At 37.2% G+C, this 22,020-nt stretch overlaps 1 protein-coding gene across 1 annotated transcript; it reads right to left on the bottom strand.

The window, feature by feature from the left end:
• Positions 1-4,559, bottom strand: LOC116262239 (uncharacterized). Its single transcript, XM_031641404.1, has 6 exons — positions 4,536-4,559; positions 3,992-4,095; positions 3,341-3,425; positions 2,818-2,897; positions 2,464-2,749; positions 1-189 (listed from the first exon to the last, which is right to left on the bottom strand). The coding sequence occupies exons 1-6, from the start codon at positions 4,557-4,559 to the stop codon at positions 1-3; spliced, it is 768 nt and encodes a 255-aa protein (XP_031497264.1).
• Between the last annotated feature and the right edge of the window lie 17,461 nt (positions 4,560-22,020).

Raw genomic sequence — 22,020 nt, 5'->3', positions numbered from 1 at the left:
TCACTTGCCCGTAATGAATGGATGACTCAGTGCTTGAGATACTGTCAATCTTTTCTCTGGATCGAGCACAAAAATTCTATCAAGCAGATCTATGAAATTGGCCAGCATCTTGGGATCCTCACCAGTATAGCTTGAAATAAGACTACTAAAATCATTTGCCTTAATATTCACAAGCAGTCGCTTAACGGCCTGCACTAACAATGAAATTGTAAGCACTTTTGCTTTCCTAGTGTGGGCATGCAAATATGTTGCATGGATGTAGATAAATAAATCCATATCATATTTCATGATTATCGCAATACCCAACGAGAATTTTTAAGGGAAGACAAAAAAAGTTGATTTTCCAAGTATCAACACCTCAGAATACGTTGAGGATTAAAAAAATATGAATAGAACTAAAGGAAAAAATTTAATAACAACCTTATGCTAATGAAACATTGAGATATACTTAACATTGATGGCAGCAAATATCATGATTATCATCCATCAATGATGATCATCATAATCTTCGTATTCATCCTCATTTCTTTGTTATTTTTTTTAAATTTTAATTTTCAATGCCTTCAAATGGAATTTGTTCACCAACATATGTTCATTTTTTTAGAAAACTAGTAAAACCTCACCTCCCACAGCTCTTAGAGATGTTTAGAAAGTGGAAGGGAGGAGCGATTTGAAAAAGAAGCACAAAAAAAACAATGTTTTTTCCGTTTTGTCCCCGTATCATAAGATACGGGGGTGTATCAGCCACATCGTACAGTACAGCCTTTGTATCGCATGATGCGGACGATACACCTATGATCCACAGGCATATCGTGTGTTGTATGCGTATCGCATAGGTTTCTCAAACCTATACGATACGTATTGTCCGATATGGATAACACTCAGCACTTTCTTTACCTCATGCAGATGCAACATTTTGTTTTAGAGATAAGACACATTTTAATATTGTTGGGAGCAATTTCTTAAGAAAAAATTTGAGAAACTCTCACATCATAGGACACCACATTTCCATAACATAACTACACCTCATAGCACTTATAAATTGTTGGGTCATCGGGAACCTAGCAACTAATTGGACAAATAGATGCTTATCATTCTGGCCAATGATCAGTTGACAGGTCCATGATTATCAAGTTGGCTGGAGCATAATCAATGGACCACTTGACCGACTAAGTTGAGCAGTCCTCACCAATCACACCAATTAACCATTTTTTCGGTCTTTATTTGTCAATTGAGAAGTCAAGTACGTGTTGTTTAAGACCACAAAACGACTAGCTGGTCCAAGTGAATTCAAGTTGAATGACTAAAACCAATGTACCCATATTGGTGGGACCAACAAATACGCCATACCATAACGTATTACAACAGTTTCATAAATGTACCGCAAATTCAATTTAATGTTAAAAGTTCAAAATAAATTAAAAAAAACAGAAAAGATAAAGAAAAAAATGTTTTCCATTATAAACATGTTCCACATAAATATAGACTTATGGGAATAAACATCCATTAACATAACATACTCATAATGTTACAAGTAATAACACATTAAGAAATAACTTCAAAGTTTTATGCAACACAAGATGAAATTATTTAAGCAAATAAAAAATGAAAACAATCAAATATCATCTATTTATTGTTCATCATCTAATTATAACACTTGCACATGACTTTCTACCAATCATTTTCCTCGCCTTTGTGACCATTGTCATGCAGGATTGTTTGGAATTTGATGCCATGTCTTCACAAAACACTAAATCTACAGTAATCTTTACAGAACAACAGAAATCTACAGTAAAAGTGATAGGTTTTATACATTTTGTGAAAGAAATCAGGAATCTCTTTCTTCAACCGCAAATCAATCTCCCACACTCAGATCTTGAAATCGATGTTTCTATCTTAAACACATAAGAGTGCCCTTTCAACAACAATAGTCACTTTGTCATTAGCTAATTACTTACTTTATGAAGATTATTTAGGTACATTTGTTATAAACTAGCTGATTAGCATTGTTCACTTACATCCTTTCCGTGCACATCTCTACTTGGCTTGCCTAATTATGGTATTGCTGACCAAGGAAAGAACTCCCTGCATCGTCCTTGTGGAGTCAATTAAGATGCAGGTATAAAGGACATAATGGCCCTACCCAGCCACTTGTTACTGAACAATGATATATATATATATATATATATATATATATATATATATATATATATATAACACAAACAAGATGTACTTTCACCATGCTATAGATAAATTAACCTGAAGTACATGATAATGAAAAGATGATCACCTTCTTTGTAACAGGATCTTCTTCAGTGGCATGGAAATTCAGATCCTGATCAAAATGATGATCTGTAAAGGCTCCCAAAAATAGAAGACAGAGTAAAAAAGGATATCAATCACAAGATAAACAAAATCAGTCGTCCAAAGTAAGTATACGTTCCATGCCAAAAAATCGCATACCTTCCTGAGCATCTTTTTATGAAATGGACCTTTTAACTCCATATGAAGCCGAAGCATGCCATTGTTTGATGGTCCAGGGAAGAGGACCTTTCCTGTATATAGCTCGTACAAGCAGCAGCCAACTGACCATATGTCCAAAGCATGGTCATACGGCAAGCCAAGAACTGCAGTTTCAAGAAACCAGTCAATAATAACCCTCACATCACGATTCAGAAGCATACACATCACACAAAGAAGTACCTTAATTTGCACACGCAACAGATTTTCAAAGTTGCAGTAAAAACAACTAATGAATAGAGATACAACCATACTTGAATAGAACCAAATGGAGGACTGACTGAACAGAGAAACAACTATGGTGTAATCTCATTCTTCCCAGCAAACATAGCATAACCAAAATCGCAAAGTTTCAGCACATTTTTGGCCTCATTCACCTGAAAAAAGAAACAGAAGCACTGAACAATTGAGGACAGAAAATATATAGTTAATTTTCCTTTTTTCTTAGACTTAAGGAAGACAATGCATCACGTAGCTAAGAATTCTCATGAAGAACTGCAACAAGCAATTTTTTATAAATCCAGATTCCAGGCTATCAAACTCTTATTTTAACAAATTAAAAAGAGTAAAGATTAAGCAAAGAAAGCAAAATAATGTTATACGTATGTATATATATGGTACATATATGTATTATATATTTGTTACATATATAATTACAATATGTATGTATATTTTGAACTAGTATATATGCAGTATATACATAATAATATATAATCTCGTATATATTATTACATTATAACTATATGATCCCTGAATATAGGTTAAAAAGGAACAGGCAAAAAATAATCAAGCCATAGGAGAAGTCCTTTCGGTATCAAACCTTCGAGAAATGATAACCTTGTGGGACAGATATCTTCAAGTTAAGGTTGCCTTCCTGGGAAGAGATGCTTTGCACTGCAATTGTCCTTGATTTCAAAGCCACAAATAAAGGAAAATGAATAGAAAAGGAAAGAGAAGAAAAAATACCGAATTTAATCAGTTTCAATGGCAACAATTGAGTATAAGGAGGTGAATCAAAAATAATTTTCCTTTGTACTATCAAATTTAACCATCGACATGATAATGCCAAATATTTTTCCAGTTCACATAAAAAAGGGAATATGCCTCGTTGAACCTTCAGATGGGGTCATAAAAGGGTGAAAAAGAAGAAAAATCAGCGTAGGCACTGTACATGAAAATACTCTAGACGATTAAGACGCAAATTGCTTGCAAGCCTTAACCCATATACAATTTCCTTTGACGTAAAGAAATTTTGATTCTGCCCTTCCAGGAATTGAATTATGGACTCCTGTGAATCAAACTTCAAAGGCAGGAAAATCCATACTATCTAGAGCTTCATGAAGAATGAATCTCACCATCCCTTCCAAATAAGTGGGAATTTGAGCTACTCTTTGGAAGTTTTCACTCTGTGGACCTCTCGAATGGAAGCTTCTTGTTGCCTCTTTCAAGTGCATCTCTCCATATTCTGTACCTTGCTCCAAGCTTATCATATGCCACAGGCCAGTTCCAAACATTTGGCCCATTGATCATCCGCTCTTGCTGACCTTCCACAAGCCATAGATCCTCATTTAAGACCTGCATGCAGTGTATGTTCAGTTCTAACACGAAATTCCAGAAGCGACAGTTATGTCCTTTTATGACTACGATTAATGCAACCATTGGGTCATGCAGACAGCAAAATCTTGTCGGAATGGTTAGATCGCAAGAATCACAATCCCTAACCCTAAACCCAAGATAGAGGACCGAATAAAGAAGAGGGAGATGGCCGAGGAGAATACCAGAATGAGATTGAAGAGCATCGCTTGGTCCACCTTAACAAACTCGGCATCCCACGCCTTAGCTCTTCTTCTTGGATCTTGTCGTCGCCGGTCTTCTGGGCGTCGACGTGCTTTTTGCAGTACTCGATTACCTTCGCCAGGATCATGTTGGCAACGTTGGGCAAGGGGATGCCGGAATCAGCACAACCATCCTCTTTGTCTGATCATCTGAGATTCCTTCGCCACCGCCTCCGTTACCGTCTTCCCTTCCTCCTTCGCCATCTCCTCCCGAACCCTCTAGTGCTCGTGAAAGAACGAAGCACGGCCATAACCCAAGATCAATCAATCCTCCTTTCCTTCTCGGCCTTATAGCTGATCACGCCATCAAAAGGTTTAACGTCTTTCCATTGTCGGGTGATCACGCCCTTGCCCTTGACTTTCTAATTATCACTTTATGGGGATTTTTGAATTTTTTTTGGACATTTATCTTTTTCACTATATTTTCTTCTGCCTTTATATCTCATTTTTATTAATCGAAGGTATTCTGGTCTTTACATCTAGATGTATAATTTTTTTGTGCACGGAGGAATATATATAACCAGCTTCACTTTAAATATCTTAATGTAAGCTTACTTGTCAATAGTGGGCGGTTATCTATTCATATCTTGCAAACATTTACTTATTTACACACTTGTTTCTTCTTAAAAACTTCAATCTAAATATTAATGTCTTTTAACCAAATATTTATTGCTCTACTCGCCACTAAGTTGGGTTGAGTTTGTTAGATGCAATGGACATGATAATGTAAATCTCAAAATTTATTAGAACATACATTATTGTAAACTAACTTGGTGAGCCAACAAAAACCCATACTTGATAAGTAAAACATTGTGTTCTTCAAACACATGTTCAAAGAATACAGCATTTTTATTTTTATTTTTTAACGTTTGATTGAAAAATATATAACTTAATCCGATTTGCTATTTTAGTACAACTTGAGTGGTAGGATCTGCTAAGATTGAACTAGTTCATCAAAGTTTCCATCTGGGAAAAGGTTATTTTCGACATTTGGCTTTACAAACACGTCACCTAAGTTTCTGACGGACCAGCAGCAACTTCGACGGGCTCCGTTGAATTACGGCCCCCTTTACCCTTCTTTTTAAGGGCTTGCATGAACGTCTCACCGTATTCATACGCAATTTTTGTGAAATTAAAATCTGCTTGTTCATGTTTCTATATCCTATTTGTCTATTTGTGCGTATCTTCGAGTGTTCAGTGTACACAAAATTTGTGGTACATCGTGTGTTGTCACATGTATGCTACATAGAACATATATAAATCTATCATTAGCTGAAAAAGAGTAGTTTGGGCAGAAATCGTGTATCCACGACTGTGATACTCGCTACTATAATATGTTTGTAATAACCTTACAAGGATGTCGAGTTGCATCATTCATTATCTTTTTGCCACAAAAATTTTGTAGGGAAGCTCATCTTGCAAATTATGAGACATGAATATCTGCAAACTAAAGAGAATACTGGGACTACTATTTCTTTTATGGTACTTTTGGTTGTCGTAGTTGTAGAGAGAGAAAGAGGGAGACATATGCTGTTATATATATAATATGTTATATAACGTGTATTATATGTAATATGTTATGTTACACACACATATACATATGATATATATATATATATATATATATCATATGTATATAGTTGCATACCGTAGTATTATGTTACATACAGATGTATATTATATATACACTTGTATACATGCACACATGTACATATAATATATTTATTATATTATATATACAATATATTATTTATACACTTGTATGCATACACACATGTACATATAATATATCTATTATATGTAATGGATATAACGTGTTATATGATAATTATATACATTTACAAATATATGTACATACATATGATATATGTGTATATATTAACGTATGTGTATATATACATATTAAGTATAACATGTACATATGTTTTTTACACGATATATATAATACATTTAAATGTATGTATGTATAATACGTTGTAGTGTTACATATATAATGCATAATATGTAACATATATATATATATATATATATATATATATATATATATATATATATATATATATATATATATATATCGCATTATATGAATTATATATAGTGTTTATGTATAATGATATACGTGGAGTGCACATATATATGTGTATAGAAGTTCAATATATTATATATATAACATGCAATGTATTATATACATATAATATATACATAGTAAGATTGTACGCATACATTATACTGCACATATAATATGTTGATACATATACGTATATGTACATATATAATATATGTGTGCATATATTATATGTGTATAATATATGTATTATATATACACTACATGTATAATATATGCGCACACATGTTATATATATAGTGTACATATGTATATATACACTATATATATAATTGATAATATATATGCACATATATTATATATATAACATATAAAATATGTTATATATTATAACTCTACATATACAAATGTTACATGTACACTTATAGTATATAGCAATTATATTACATATACTATATAAATATTATAGTATATAGTGTATTATATGTACACGTATTATACGTTATGACATCTAATTATATGTAATATTATATGTTATGTATAGAGTATAACATATAATATATGCATATGTACAACGCCCAAGAATATAATAGAACGTACTTATAAGTGTATATAATTGTACGCCATATGTTATAGCATATAACATATATGTTATAACGTATATGTTGTAACATATGCGTTATAATAATATACTATATAACATATACATCATATAACATACTATTTAAGCTGGAATTTGAGCTTTCACAACGTGGAGTGTGTGATTTAATCTCCATTGTTATCTGCAGGCTAAAAGTAATATACCGATCTTTGCAAGATCAAATCATGTGACTAACATGTGCACGTTAGGCACTAAGAATATTTCTTTGTTTAGATCCATAGTTTTGTTTTGTACTATCTTTTTATACTTGAGATGCATAACAATTGATGGTTTCTATGCAGAAAATGTTGTATGCATCTCCTAAAAGTGTTTTGAATTTGTTGTTTGGTTCCAGCAATCCTTTCCTTTTGCAAAGTGATGGTATGTCATGTTTCTTATGGACTTTGTCTCGTACAAGGAAGAATAAATGTTCTGATTTTTGTCTTAAATAGATGAAATACCATATATTATTTGTTAATTTCTCCTTTGTTAGTTACTTGGTTTCAAACATAGTTACAAATAACATCGGAGTTTTAAACGGTGAGATTTTTTCTCGGTTATAATACCTCAAGCTTGAAAAAACTGGGAAAAAATGAAAAAAAATACTCTAAATTTTTTTGAAAATTTTGAAAAACTAAAAATTGGGGGAAAGTAATATAAGTGAAAAACTAATAACACAAACATCAAAAGATAAGTAGATTTGCAACAAATAAAAAATAGAAATAAAAAAAAAAACTGTTTGGCATTAAAAAAACTGAAAAAAATGAAAAAAGTGAAAAGTAGTGAAAAAACGTGTTTATTTAATTTTTAACGTTTTTTGTTTAAAGTGTTTTTTATTTTTAATTCATTGGCCTCTAGGACATAACTAGTTGAATGATTTTGTAAGTTGTTAAATAGCTCATGACCATAAATTATGTGATATTGGATTGTTCGGCTCGAGATGAAGGTCCACTGTTCCTTGCTAATAATATTTCCCAAGATAGGCTTCATTCGGTGCACCATAATACGAGAGATCACATTATATAAGTTGTTATACAAAGCAATAGACCTAAATTTAGTTATGTCAACCACTTCTCGTTTTTCGGAATAAGGGCAGTGTGAATCCTGTTTATCGATTTAGCCAGGTGACCTGTTTTGAAAAAATCTTTCACAGGCAAGCAAACATCATTACCTACAATATGCTAGAAGTGAGAAAAGAATTCAACACCAAATTCATCCGGACCAGGGGCGTTGCTTTTCCTCAAATTGAACGCAGCTTTGCCAATCTTCTCATTGGAAACCGGCCTACAGAGGAGATTATTCTCCAAGGCTGTGACCATAGGACCATTTGAAATAGGCTGAAAAGTAAAGTTTGCATCAATGTAATACCCATAAAATTGTGCAAAGAAGTCCCTACAAAGATTTTGGATGAACTCCAGGTTGTCCACCGTGATACCATTGTTGACTCAAATGTCTTTGATATTCTTCTTCTGGTTTCGCCGGTTCACCTGAGTAGGGAAGTAGGTAGTATTGCAAGCACCAAGGTTTAGCCATTTAGTCTGGTTTTTTTTTTCCACAAGACCTCTTTCTCTTTTAAGGATTAGGTCTAATTTGTTAAGGAAAGAGACGTCAAACCGTGTGAAGCATGAAGCATTAAGGAAAGAGGCAATCGAGGATTGTGTAGATTGGCGATCAAAGATTGCCCCAGCGATGGAAGATTTTCAAACGTTGTAACTCCTTACCTTACCTTACCATATGTATAGCTGCCTTTTACCATATTTGTACCAGCCGTGTAACATTATAAATACAAACGAATACTCTTGCAAACTACATAGCAAGAGATTGTCTCACTTGCCTGCATTGTCTTTCTATTTTTCTTTCATGGTATCAGAGTGATTCCTCTGTATCATCGATGCATAGGTCCCTCTTATGCAAGTACAAGCTGCCCCTCTGTTCAGCCATTGTTTTCCTTCAGTAATACCAACGTCTTAACCGACTTCGTTGGTCCTCATACTGGTTTTCTTCAGTACTTGAAACATGGAAACACAGTGTACCTGTTAATCTGCACCCTGTCGCCGGTGCCTTCCTCCGTTGGTCCTTGTACTGCTAAGGAGACATCCCCTACTCGTCATGATTCCAAGGAGCCCATTCTTGCCCGAAACCGTCGCCTGAGTCGGTCAGAAACTTCTGATTTATGGCCGCCTCTTTTGCTGTTCTTCTTCTTCAGCGTGTGAAATAGGGGAACACAAAGTCTCTGTTAATCTACATCCCGTCATCAGTGCCTTCCTCCGTTGGTCCTCGTACTGCTCAGGAGACATCCCCTACTCGTCATGACTCCAAGGAGCTCATCCTTGCCCGAAACCGTCAACTGAGTCAGTCAAAATCTTTTTATTTCTGGTCGCCTCTTTTGCTGTTCTTCTTCTTCAGTGTGTGAAATAGGGGAAGGCGAAAACAACCTTCAATCTTGGCGTGTTTCCTCTTGGCTGATCGGATTCAGCTACAAATTGGCGCGTCCAACCCCCATCTCGTGCTCAAGCTGTGGTTCAAATCTCAGCTTCATTGGAGCTTCCCCTGATTTTTAAAAATTTGCGGAGTTCAAGCCATTCTGATAGAGCACGAACCAGAGGAGCACCACGTTCTAGCATCTGTCTGCCAACCTTCTTTAACCTTCATGCACTTTCTCTGGAGATCTCGGTTGGACCTGAACTTTGGGGCATTACTTCCTCTTCCCAAAAATGACGCTGCTGTTCTTGTGGGTACTTTGCTTCCCTTTGGTTGTGGCACTCCGTGACATTCTAATTTTTTTTTTTGGTGTTTGAATACTATGGCTGCCCCAACACCTATACAATGAAATGCTGCTGCGGCGTTGGTTTCGGTCAAACTCAATGGAGATAACTACTTGTTATGGCAAAGTCAACTAGAGTACGTAATGGACTCTCAAGACCTTCTATAGTTCGTTAATGGGATTCAAGTCGAACCACCGAAGGAGAAAACAAAGGATGGTAACACTGAAGTGAATCCAGAATTTGTTGCATGGAGAAAGATGGATCGACTTGCATTAAGCTGGATAAGGCAACGGTCACTGAAGCTGTCTTGGGGCAGATCATGCGAGCCAAAACTACCTATATGCTTGGTTGACCCTTGAGAAATCATATGGTTCACAGTTTCCTTTGAGAATCATGTTGCTGCGTAAGAAGTTGTTTCTTATCAAGAAGGAGAGTATGTCTATTCAATCTTATTTAGATAAAATTAGATTTCTTTCGGATATTTTATCTATTGGTGGTCAAGAAATTTTTGATCAAAATCTAGTACAAGTCACACTTAATGGATTGTCGTCCGAATATGAAAGTTTTATAGCCATGCTTACAGGCCCATCTTCATCACATCTTTCATTTTCTGAACTCTTTGAGCTTTTGCTCAATTAAGAAAAAAGGCTTGCCCTACTTAAGTCAACTTCAATGAACTTGACTGGTCTTGTTCAGCCAGCATCACAGGTTGTCAACCAAACTGCGTTCAATGTTTTTCCAGGCAATGCCGAGGCAGAGGGTTTTTCTATGGTCGAGGAGGAAGAAGTCAAGGTGGCCGTAGAAATCAATTTCAGGGACGTGGAAATCAGCCTCAACCACAATTGCAACCTGGTACGGCCAATTCACAATACCAACACCCTCCAATTGTTTGCCAATATTGTGGACGGAAAGGGCACTTAACTCGCACGTGCTACGACATTCCTCAGGCCTACTCTGCCATGAGTCTGCAAGACTCATTAAACAAGTATTGGTACCCCGATACAGGCGCTACAAACCATATTGTAGCAAGTGATGATATGATGCACAACAAAGCTCCTGAGTGGACAAGAAAACATCATGATTGGTAATGGCTCTTGCCATTCCATTAAAGATACTGGTGATCTATTAGTTGATGTTGATGGGAATTCCTTTAAACTGAAGAATACTTTCCATGTGCTCACTATCGCTCACAATTTGTTATCAGTTGAAAAATTTAATACTGATAATGACTGCATTTTTGAGTTCTCACCATATGAATTTGTGATCAGGGATTAGCAAACAAACAAGATTCTCCTTCGGGAACCAAAAAAGCGAAATGGATTCTATCCCATTGCGCTTAAGTGAGCTAGCGAGAATCAAGAAAGTGTCATCTTCAGCAGTTGGTTTTCACGTCACAATAATGCAGCCTCATATGAACTATGGCATCATCGGTTATGACATGCGAATAAAAGGATTGTGAATCTTTTGAATACTAGTTGCTTGATTTCAATAAATTCTTCATCTCGAAAAGAGATCTGTGAATCATGACTTGTTGGCAAAATGCATAAACAACCATTTCCTTCCTCTGATTTTCATGCTTCTCGAGTTCTTGAAGTTTTGCACATGGACGTTTGGGGACCGGCTCCAATGCACTCCAAGGATGGTTTCTAATATTTTCTTCTAATAGTTTATAATTTCTCTTGCTACTCATAGTTATTTCCTTTAAAGACAAAATCTGAAGTGGCTGACTATGTTCTCAACTTTAAAGTGTTGGTGGAAAATCAATTAAATTCTAAAATTGTCACCATTCAATCAGACAATGGAGGAGAATTCTGCAACAAGGCATTGGAGTCATTCTGTGAAGAAAATGGAAACTTCATCAGTTTTCATGTCCTTATACGTATGAGCAAAATGCATAGTTGAAAGGAAAAATAGACACATTGTTGAAACTGGTTTGAGTATGATACATGACTCTGGCCTCGACTACAAGTTTTGGGTCGAATCTTTTAGGACTGCAGTATATATTATTAATTGGCTCCCGACTCTCAAGCTTAAACGAAAGACTCATTTTCAATTGGCATTTGACAAGGTGCCCGATTATACTCATCTACAAGTATTTGGATTCATATGTTATCCACTTATTTTTCTATCAAACAACACCAAATTCCAACCAAAGACCACTTGGTGCATTTTTCTTGGCTGTGTAAGTAGACATGAAGGGTATATCTGTTATGATACTACACTTCAAAGGACTCTTATTTCTCGACATGTAATTTTTTATGAAAGTTTGCATATTGGGCAGTCACCAACAGCTTTTGATTCTTTCTCTATGGATGCCCAAGGCTCAAATTGATCAAAGTATGCTCGATCTTGAACATAGCAACTCTCACAACATGGGCCCTTCACTAGTTGAGCCAGCAACATATCAAGATCATCTGCTTTCATTAGTCAATCCTGCATCATCACCATCTCATGACCAAAGTTCTTTTTTGCCACACGTTGTTGAACTCTCAGACTCTCATCCAGATATGTCCATCTCTCCTTTACGAGATCTTGCTGAAACTACATCCATTCCATGGCAACCAAGCCCTTTGTCAGTGGTTGATAATCTTCCACACACACATGAGGCTGAAACAATGCAGGAACCTGCTGAAAACTCATCTATCACTCGACCAGCTCAGCATACTCATCCCATGGTAATCGGGTCAATGACCGGTTCCTTGATACCAAAAACATTTTGTGCTATGTTAGATCAAAAGGAACTGTCCTCCTTTAGAGAAGCAATTAAGCATAGTGATTGGCAGCAAGCAATGAAACATGAGATCGAGACACTCAAACATAATAAAACATGGTGGCTCATTCCCACACATCCTAGTCTTCATGTCATTAGTTCAAAATGAGTGTACAAGATTAAATAGAATGTTAACGGGACCATAGCTATACATAAAGCACGACTTGTCGCTCATGGTTTTCTTTAAGAAGAAGACATCGACTACTCGAAAACATTCAATCCAACAATAAAACCCACTACTATTAGGGTTTTACTTTCCCTAGTCACACAATATGGGTGGCCTCTTCCTCAACTTGATTTTGACAATGCTTTTCTTAATGACTACCTTGATGAAGATGTCTATATGACTCAACCTGAAGGATTTGAAGATCAAGAACATTCTACTTATGTATGCAAACTGAAAAAAACTATCTATGGCCTCAAACAAGCACCCCGAGCGTGGTATCATCGACTCAGTTGTCATCTTCAAAAGCTTGGTTTCTTTATCTCACAATCTGATGCGTCACTGTTTGTCTATTACAAAGACAATGACAACCTTTACATGCTTGTTTATGTTGATGACATAATTATTAATGGCTCGTCCCCGTCTCTTATTGATTGGGTTATTCGACAACTCCAGGATACATTTTCAGTAAAAGATCTTGGACCCTTATCGTATTTTCTTGGGATTAAAGTCAAAAGGACAACACACTCATTATACCTATGCCAACATTCTTATATCACCAATATTACGTACCAATATGGCTAGGGCTAAGCCTATTGTTTCACCGATGAGCACTAGTAAAAACAAAGAGTCATCTTCGACGTCTTTTGATGATCATTCATTATATTGAAGTGTGGTAGGGGCATTACACTATGCAACCCTCACTAGACCTGATATAGCATTTGATGTCAATTGAGCATGTCAATTCATGCATTCTCCTACAATGAATCATTGGATCATGGTGAAGAGAATCCTGTGATACTTGAGTGGAACCAGCCACTATGCTTTGCACCTCAAAACATCATCAACATTACAACTCTATGCCTTTGCAGATGCCAATTGGGTAGGAAGTCCAGAAGACCGAAAATCTACAGGTGGATTTGTTGTATTCCTAGGAGAGAATATCATATCTTGGGCCTCTAGAAAACAACGAACAGTAGCCCGATCCAACACTGAAGCGGAAGACAAATCCCTGGCATGTGCAGCTACTAAATTGCTTTGGTTAAAAACTCTTCTCAAAGAATTAGGAATAAATTCCTCACCTTCACCTGTTCTCTGGTGTAACAACATTGGAGCATTATACCTTGCAGCTAATCCTGTTTTTCATGCTCGAACTAAACATGTGGAAGTGGATTTTCATTTCGTTCAGGATCATGTCAATCAAGGAAATATCCAAGTTACATTCATACGATCTGCTGAGCAAGTGGCTGACGGAATGACGAAAGCTCTCAACACTGGTTGTTCCAATCGCTTCGAGACAAGCTAAACGTGATTGATCCAACGTTCAGCTTGAGGGAGCATGTTAAGGAAAGAGATGTCAAACCGTGTGAAGCATTAAGGAAAGAGGCAATCAAGGATTACTGTGTGGAGAAATAAGGAAAGAGGTGTAGATTGGCAATCAAGGATTGCCCTAGCAATGAAAGATTTCCAAATGTTGCAACTCCTTACCATATGTATAGCTGCCTTGTAACATTGTATATAGTTACCATACTTGTACCAGCCGTGTAACATTATAAAATACAAATGAATACTCTTGCAAACTACATAGCAAGAGATGGACTCACTTGCCTATTTTTCTTTCATAATTCTTTTTGAAGAATCCACTCATATCCAAACTCTGCATGATTCCAAATCTGCTGTCTATCTTGTAGAGCCTCCAGCTGTGTTCTTAACCCCTTTACCTTCATAGAGATATTACCATAGCATCTCTTGTTCCATCCTACAAGTTTGGATCTGGTTCGTTCAACATTATGGATGACCTGAATTATATGACAGCCTTGTGTAGGGTGGTTCCAAGCCTCAAGCATGATTTGTTCACAATCAGGGCATAACAACCAGCAGCTGAAAAAACGAAAGAGCCCTTTGCCAAAACTACTAGTACTATTCTCCATGAAGCTTAGCATGATCGGGCTGTCGTTCGAAATAGATCTAATCATCGGAGATAAAAAAAAGGTGAGATGCTTGGAGGCACCAAGAATTACTCACCATTGCCCAATCAATGCAGTAGAAAATGCGTGACATTCTCCATGCGGTTATTAAACCAAGAAAAAAAAAAACAATTGGGATCATCTACAATAGATAGATCAATGTTATGAAAGAAAGAGTTGAAGTCATTGCAGGAACCCTCACTTGGTGGGTGCTTGACTTATCCTGCGGCCCACAGATGGCATTGAAGTCCTCGATGGCCAAACTGGGAGGTTGCTGGTAGAAATCTGTCTCAAATATTTCCTATGGATTAATGGATGGTTATGCAAGTAAACCCAAAAAATATCAAATGTGAAACCGGAATCCTTGATTAGGCAATTGGTCTTCAGCCAATACTCATCGACAACCGTGTAGATAATTGTGGTAGCAGTGGGATTCCATCCCATACTCGAGCACTAGAGGCTGAACTATTAACCAAAAACTTAAAAGCAGTGAACTTATTGCTCAGAATATACAAACTATCTAAGGTAAGCATAGAGTCTGATAAATATAATATCAGGATTTACGTCATGAACAATAATAAATAGATCTTTTTGGGCTGATTGGCGAATTAGCCCTCTAATATTCCATGCTAGAATCTTCATAGCAAAGTATATGGGCAATGCAAAACACCTATGAAAGACTGTCCTCCTATATGGAAACAATCTCAACACAAATATGCATCTTCCTTGGTTCCGCTTCCACATATGCCTCAAAAGAAGGAACATTCAAGGAAGGGTTGGTAGAACTATCTTCGATCTGAGTTTGGGTCAGCAGGGGCCCTCACTGCCCTGCAACTCCACTTCTGCACCACTGTTCTATGATATAAGTTTGTCATCAAACGAGCCTTCTGTCGGGTCCTTAGAAGGTCGCATGTTATGCTTCCTATGATTTTTCAGGTAGAGACCTAAAGCCTTAGCTGTCTTAGTTCTGCCGTGCTTAAAGATGGGGCCTCTAGATTTATAAGTGCGATGAATTTGGGAGAGAGACGAACCTGAGTCTCTGGGCATAACATGTTTAGTGGTCGACACCTCCTTGTGAATCCACATGCTTTCACCAAAACAACGGTTGAAGCCCGGCGGCAGTGTGATGTTGGCCATCACTAGTTGTTGTGAACCTGCCTCCCCATTATTCCTAACATTGTGAACGGGATGCGTCTTGGCTATAGGAGTCTCTTGATTGTTTTCTTCTATTATGAACTACTCTTGTTGGAAAGGGGTAATTGTAACCCTGCCTTGTCCCCCGTTTGAAGAAGGTGAGGTCTGTCCCAAGGGCTGATCATGTCTTCCTGCAGGACCTGATGATCAAATATATTTGCCCTCTCTTGGTTTCTCAAGTCCTCAACCTCTAAAGCATTGAATAGATTTTTTGACAGGTGCTGATCCTCCTTGACCTGCATTGAGGGGGCAAAAGGGTGTCGTCTGGATTTGTTATGCCGTTTGGTGATAAGGACTTATTTTCAACCCTCGGCCACAGGTAATGGTGCAGGGGTTTGCGGAGGCGCAAGAGCAACTTTGTAGTCCTCAGTGAAATGAGAGGTGGATGTGCATTTTTGGCAAAATTTGATGGGGAATTCATATTCAATCTGTTCAGGTCTGATGTCTCATTCACCAAATTCAATCTTCACTATCGCCCACAATGCATAAAACTTCAATGCATATGCGGGAAAAATTAGTTCTAAGCATTCAGTTGGTGACTAGGTCTAAGCCACCCTAGAGAAGACGTGTCGATTCTAGATGAGCGAGGAAAGCCTTGGGAGGCGAATCCAGGTGGGTACCCGCAGAGAATCATCCACACACAGTTTGTTTTCTGGTTTCCACCTGCTTGCGAGCAAGTATCTCCCTCCAAGTTTCTATGGAAGCCTCCTTAAGATGATGTTTGGTTCTTTTGGGGAGTGAGTTAACTTTGATAAAGAAATAACCCTTGCCCATAAAGGAAAATCATGGATTGGGGATTTCACTCCATAATGCCCTTATTATAGGTCAAAAATAATGAATCCTCGTTCCATCAAACCTCGCCCAGTTCGTAACATATAACAGTCCATCTGAAAGTTTTCTTCATGATTTCAAGATCAATCACTGGAATAACAACTCTAGGAACTCCATTAAATTTCTTGACTTCAAGTTCCTCATCTTCCTTGTTTGTTTCCATGGCGTCCTCACTGGAAATGGAAGCCCAAGTTTTCAGCGGGGAGGGGGGGTGGGGGTTTACTTGGGAGATTTCGTTCGTCTGCCTTGATGGCTATAGTCTTTCTGTTGCTAGTAGGATTGGCTGTCCGAGTATTGCCATTTAAGGCAGCTTCCCATTGGGTACGTTCTATCGTCCGTGAAAACGGGGTGAGCGGAACCCTAGCGCTTGCCATCTTTTCATGTACTTGGTTCCTCTCATGTTCTAGAATTTAGTTTTCTTTTGGAAGGAAACAAGTTTCTTTTTCCATGTGGCCATCATTTTCCTAGAAAACGACTTCCTTATGTTGCAAGTATGAAGTACCAACTAAATATTCAAGGAAACTAAAATCGCATATAATCTTGTCATAATATCTAAGAATAATACAAAAGTAATTGCTACCTAGCTTTTTGCATCAATACATAGAATTTTTGTTTATGACTTCTATGCATTTAAATTATAGATTTTGTTGGGTCTGGTCATGTGACCCAGCCACGTGGCCCACTCTGGTATAACGATGTGCCAAAACGGGTACGATGATGCAGTTAGTTATGATCTGTATCAAGTCAGACCTATCCAAACCATAAAAATATTTTTATCTTAGCAATTAGTAGAACCTTTCCTTCTTCAATCTTCCTCCCTGCAACGACTGGCAGTGGTGATGATGTCTGGAGATGCACACCCATGTTCGGCGATGCATGGTGGCAGCTGGCAACTGCCGGGTGTCCTTTTTCTTTTCATTATTAGATACTAGGGTTTCATTTTCTTGAGTTGGTGTTTTTTGTTTTTCTATTTTGGCGATGTTTTTGTTTGAAAATTGAACTATAAATATGAAGGCATATATGTGTTTTGACCTTTTGTTTGATCTATATGTGTTCATCCATTGGTGCTGCCACTTTTGTTTGTTTTCATTTCATCCTCGTTGGTTTGATCTATCGGCTATTTTGGCTGCCATTTTTTTTATTTCTTCCAATTATCTTCATCCACATGTAGTTATGAGAATTGACAGACTGTGAGTCTGTGACCAGTTTACTAAAATAGCTGATGCTGCTAATTAGCCAAGCATAGGCACAAGAATAATCGTGTTTTTGTCTTGTTGATGTTTAGCAATTGTTATTATTAATCTTGCAACTTTGAACCTAATTGAGCATTGACTTGGAGTAGTTAGAATGATGATAATCATAGTATTCTTATGATAAACAAAGTTTTGTTTATGATAAACAATATTTTGTTTGTAGATTTTTTTTTATGGGATTACAAGTATGAATTATTAATGTTTTTTTTTTCTTTTTTCTTTTTTGGAAAATGAAAAATTTGTCGTACCATATACCCACAAATTTAAAAAATGTTGTATTCGAACCCATTCACCACACCCGAAACTGTATCACACCCCCACCTATGAGACATAGACTTTGACGCTTATATTTTATTCATTGGACAAGTATCCCCTACACCTTTTGAAAAAGCATAATGCTTTAGAAGTGAGAGGATGTCTGAAAAGTTCGGAAGGTTCTGTAGAAGAATACTATTCTCTTCTTTCCCTCCAGTTACACTTGGAGAGAGCATAACAATCTACTTGAAAACTTGAGTGTAAGGGAAACTTGGTGAAGTAGTCTGCTACATCTTCTTGTTCTACTTGTTTCTTAGCATGTTGATATTAGAACAAGTAGATTAATTAATGCAATAATGGGAAGAAAGGAAACAAAGGTCATTCAATTAAAGGGGAAACAAGGTGGATAGATTAAGGCTATGTGGAATAAAGAAGGGGTTGATAGGAAGAAAAGAGGCAAAGACACAAACAACAAAGACAATTACAAAGGAAAGGAAAAGAAAAGAAAAGAGAATTGTAAACTGAATTGCTGTTATATTGGAGGGTTGAAGGATAGGAGATGTGATGCAGGGTCCTTATTTAGATAAGGAGGATATGAATGAACAACAATGTGTCATCATTAAGGAGCTACTGCTTATCCCTCTGGCCATGTGGAAGCAGCAATTGTCCCCTTTGGTCTGCAGTAATACAAGGAAATTGTGTGTGTTCAGTGAGGTTTCAGAGCAGCAAGTGAGTGTAGTAGAAATAGAGAAAACTTCAGCAGAAGGAAACCGTATGGAGAGTTCCCACCTAGTAGCGATGACAACACGGACTGAAAGCATAACAAAATGCACTCGGACAAAGCACACCAAGAACACCTACTAGTAACTACAGTAACATAAAGCCATTGGTGAAAATCAATTCGGTTGATAGAGAAATCAAACCGATACCATCAGAACTACATGATATCAACACACCAGTTGATAGAGCAGTCACACTTGTGCCATCAGGCTCACGACATGTGAGTAACACACTGTTTGATAGACTATTCATATACAGACCAATGAGTAACACATCAGATGATAGAGTAATCATACCAAGACCATCAGACACATCGTTCACTGAATCTCTATTTATGTATGGTGAAGATGTGGAAGCGGCTGATGCCATAATTGCTGCAACGGTGTTGTGGAAAATGGGAGAGAGAGCAATGGAACATGCGCCGGCTTCTAGTATTTATTTTAGTTTGAAAAATGAAAATAGGAGAAAACTGAACAAGGAAAAATGAAACTTGAAAAGGAAATAAAGAAGACCACTGAAGAGAAAAGGAAAATCAAAGAGAAAAAAAAAAAAAGATATTAAAAAAGAGGAAGAATCAACTAGAAAACATGAAAGCAAGTGAAGCATTCATAGGAAGAAGGAGAAGAGGAGATGCTCGACACAAAAGAAATTGAAGGTCTACTTTGAAGAGGAGGAGGATTACAAGGATGAGGAGTGAAAGGATGAAGAGGCGCCCGGGGTGGGGGGAGAGAGCATCTAAGAGGGAGACGGAGGAGAAGCAACTAAGAAAAAGGGAAGGAAAAAGAGTCCAAAAGTTTCGTAATGGAAGAAGAAAGGATGTATATTGTTGAAATCCCTTTTTATTACAATATACCTAACTATAGATTTCGGCATTACAGTAACTGTATGCATTTAGGCTGTTGCTTCATTGGGTGATCTATATATTGATAAATTCATCAGATTGCATGGAGCATCAATACCATTGTATCATGCCTAGATCCACAATTTACTTCACGATTTTGGAGATCCATATAATGAGCTCTAGGAAACCAGGTACATAAGTCCAACTTTCATCCTCATACCGATGGGCAGATAGAGAGAACAATTTTGACCGTTGAGGACATGCTTCGAGCTTGTTCCTTGGTATAAATATGAAATTGAGCTCGACATGTTAAGCTGGCAGAGTTTGCGTACAATAACCATTATTATTCTAACATTTGGATTGCACTCTATAAGGCATTATATAGTCGATCATGTTTGTTCTTTGCCATACTGCAATGATGTTAGAGACGAAGGGCTAGTGGATCCCCAACATTATTTTTAGTACATACATATGACAAGAGAGTAGCTGATTGCAGCCTGGAGTAGTCAGAAGCAGTACGTAGATCACCAACACAAACCTTTGGCCAATGAGGTAAGTGATCATGTTATCTTGAGCCTCCTCGATCAAGAGTGTTTTTAGATTTGGGAAGAATGGGAAGCTCAGGCCATGGTATATAAGCTCGTTTGAGCTCCTAAAGAAGATAGGCAAAATTGCCTACCGATTGACATTGCATCTACGGTACTCCCAGATATATATATTATTTTTTATGTGTCGATACTCCAATGATATATATATACACGACCCTTGCCATGTGATCAGTTACAAGGAGCTCAAGGTGCAGGATTACCTCTTCTATGAGGAAAATCCGTTAAAGATAGTGGATGAGTAGGAGCAGGTGTTTAGGACGAAGACAATCCCAATCGTTAAAGTCAAACGACAACGTCATGGAGCGACGGAGTGCATGTGGGAGCTGAAAGCCAAGATGCAATCACGATATCCACAGTTGTTTACCCATGCCTTAAGAAATTTCAAGGACGAAATTTTCTTAAGGAGGGTAAATATAATAAATACCCCAGACTACAGGTACTTTTTGACCCTATATCATATTTTTGAGTTGCCTATTGTAACTTGCTAATTGTGATGACCGACTTTCTCATGGATAGGAGTCTTTTGGACGCAGCTCACGATCAATTTTCTACAACACTAACTATGCTGAAATTTGAACTATGTGTGCTGAAGGATCGGCCTCTAGAAATTTGAGACTTTTTAGAATTCTGAAAAATTAAATGAAGTTTTTAAAAACTGATGAGCTACTTCTATGCAAATACTCTTAACTACAAGCTAGCAAGTGAATTAGTAAGTTGGTTGATCATTATCATAAGCAGGATTAGAACACCTTTAATGATGGTTTAATCATGGATTAGTGTTAATTAATCAAGGATATTAACCATTAATTATAGTACTAATTGCTATGAGACTAAATTGAAATTTTCTTAAAATAGATGGAATAATTTTGGAAATTTAGTAGTAAGTTCAATGGGCGGGTTGAACGTAACTCGACCAACATAGAAGCATGGTGAGAAAAAGAGAGAAGATAAAAGGGAGGAAATTCAAGCCGACCGGGAGGGGTTTGCATGGCGATGGGGCTGGCCGCTTCAATCAGGCAAAATCATCACTTATTTCAGGTATGACATCCATGGGGTTTTCATTTTTTTTGCTTTTGAGATATTTAAACCTCTTGGATATATCACTTTGTACCATATTGTATGAATCATACTTTTTTCTAACACTTTACATATTGATATCATTTGTTTGTGATAAGCAGTCGGTTGTGGCAATTTAAAAAACCCTCAACCATCTAGTTTGTAAATTCCCCTTTAGGGCTTGCTTTTCGAGAAATTAACCTCACCAACGTATTGTGCCCGTCGAAAGACGGTAGATAGCCCATGCAGTTTTTGAAGTGCTCGAGCCATTTCCCTAATAATTGGCGGGCTGCCCACGGTCGATTGACATTGGCCGGTCATGACGAGACCCATTTGCCTACCCGGCTAGGCCACAACCAATGTGTGGCCAGCATCACCATTGGCTATAAGCTCGACATGTTTTTTTTTTTTTTGCTTTCTACTTCTTGATGTGCACCCGCGTACCTTGTCTTGTTTGGGGTTTCTTGTGTACGTAGC

The sequence above is a fragment of the Nymphaea colorata genome, chromosome 10 (assembly GCF_008831285.2).
Source record: "Nymphaea colorata isolate Beijing-Zhang1983 chromosome 10, ASM883128v2, whole genome shotgun sequence".
Taxonomy (NCBI): domain Eukaryota; kingdom Viridiplantae; phylum Streptophyta; class Magnoliopsida; order Nymphaeales; family Nymphaeaceae; genus Nymphaea; species Nymphaea colorata.
The sequence above is the reverse complement of the archived record's forward strand: the minus strand, read 5'-3'. Positions and strand labels throughout refer to the sequence as shown.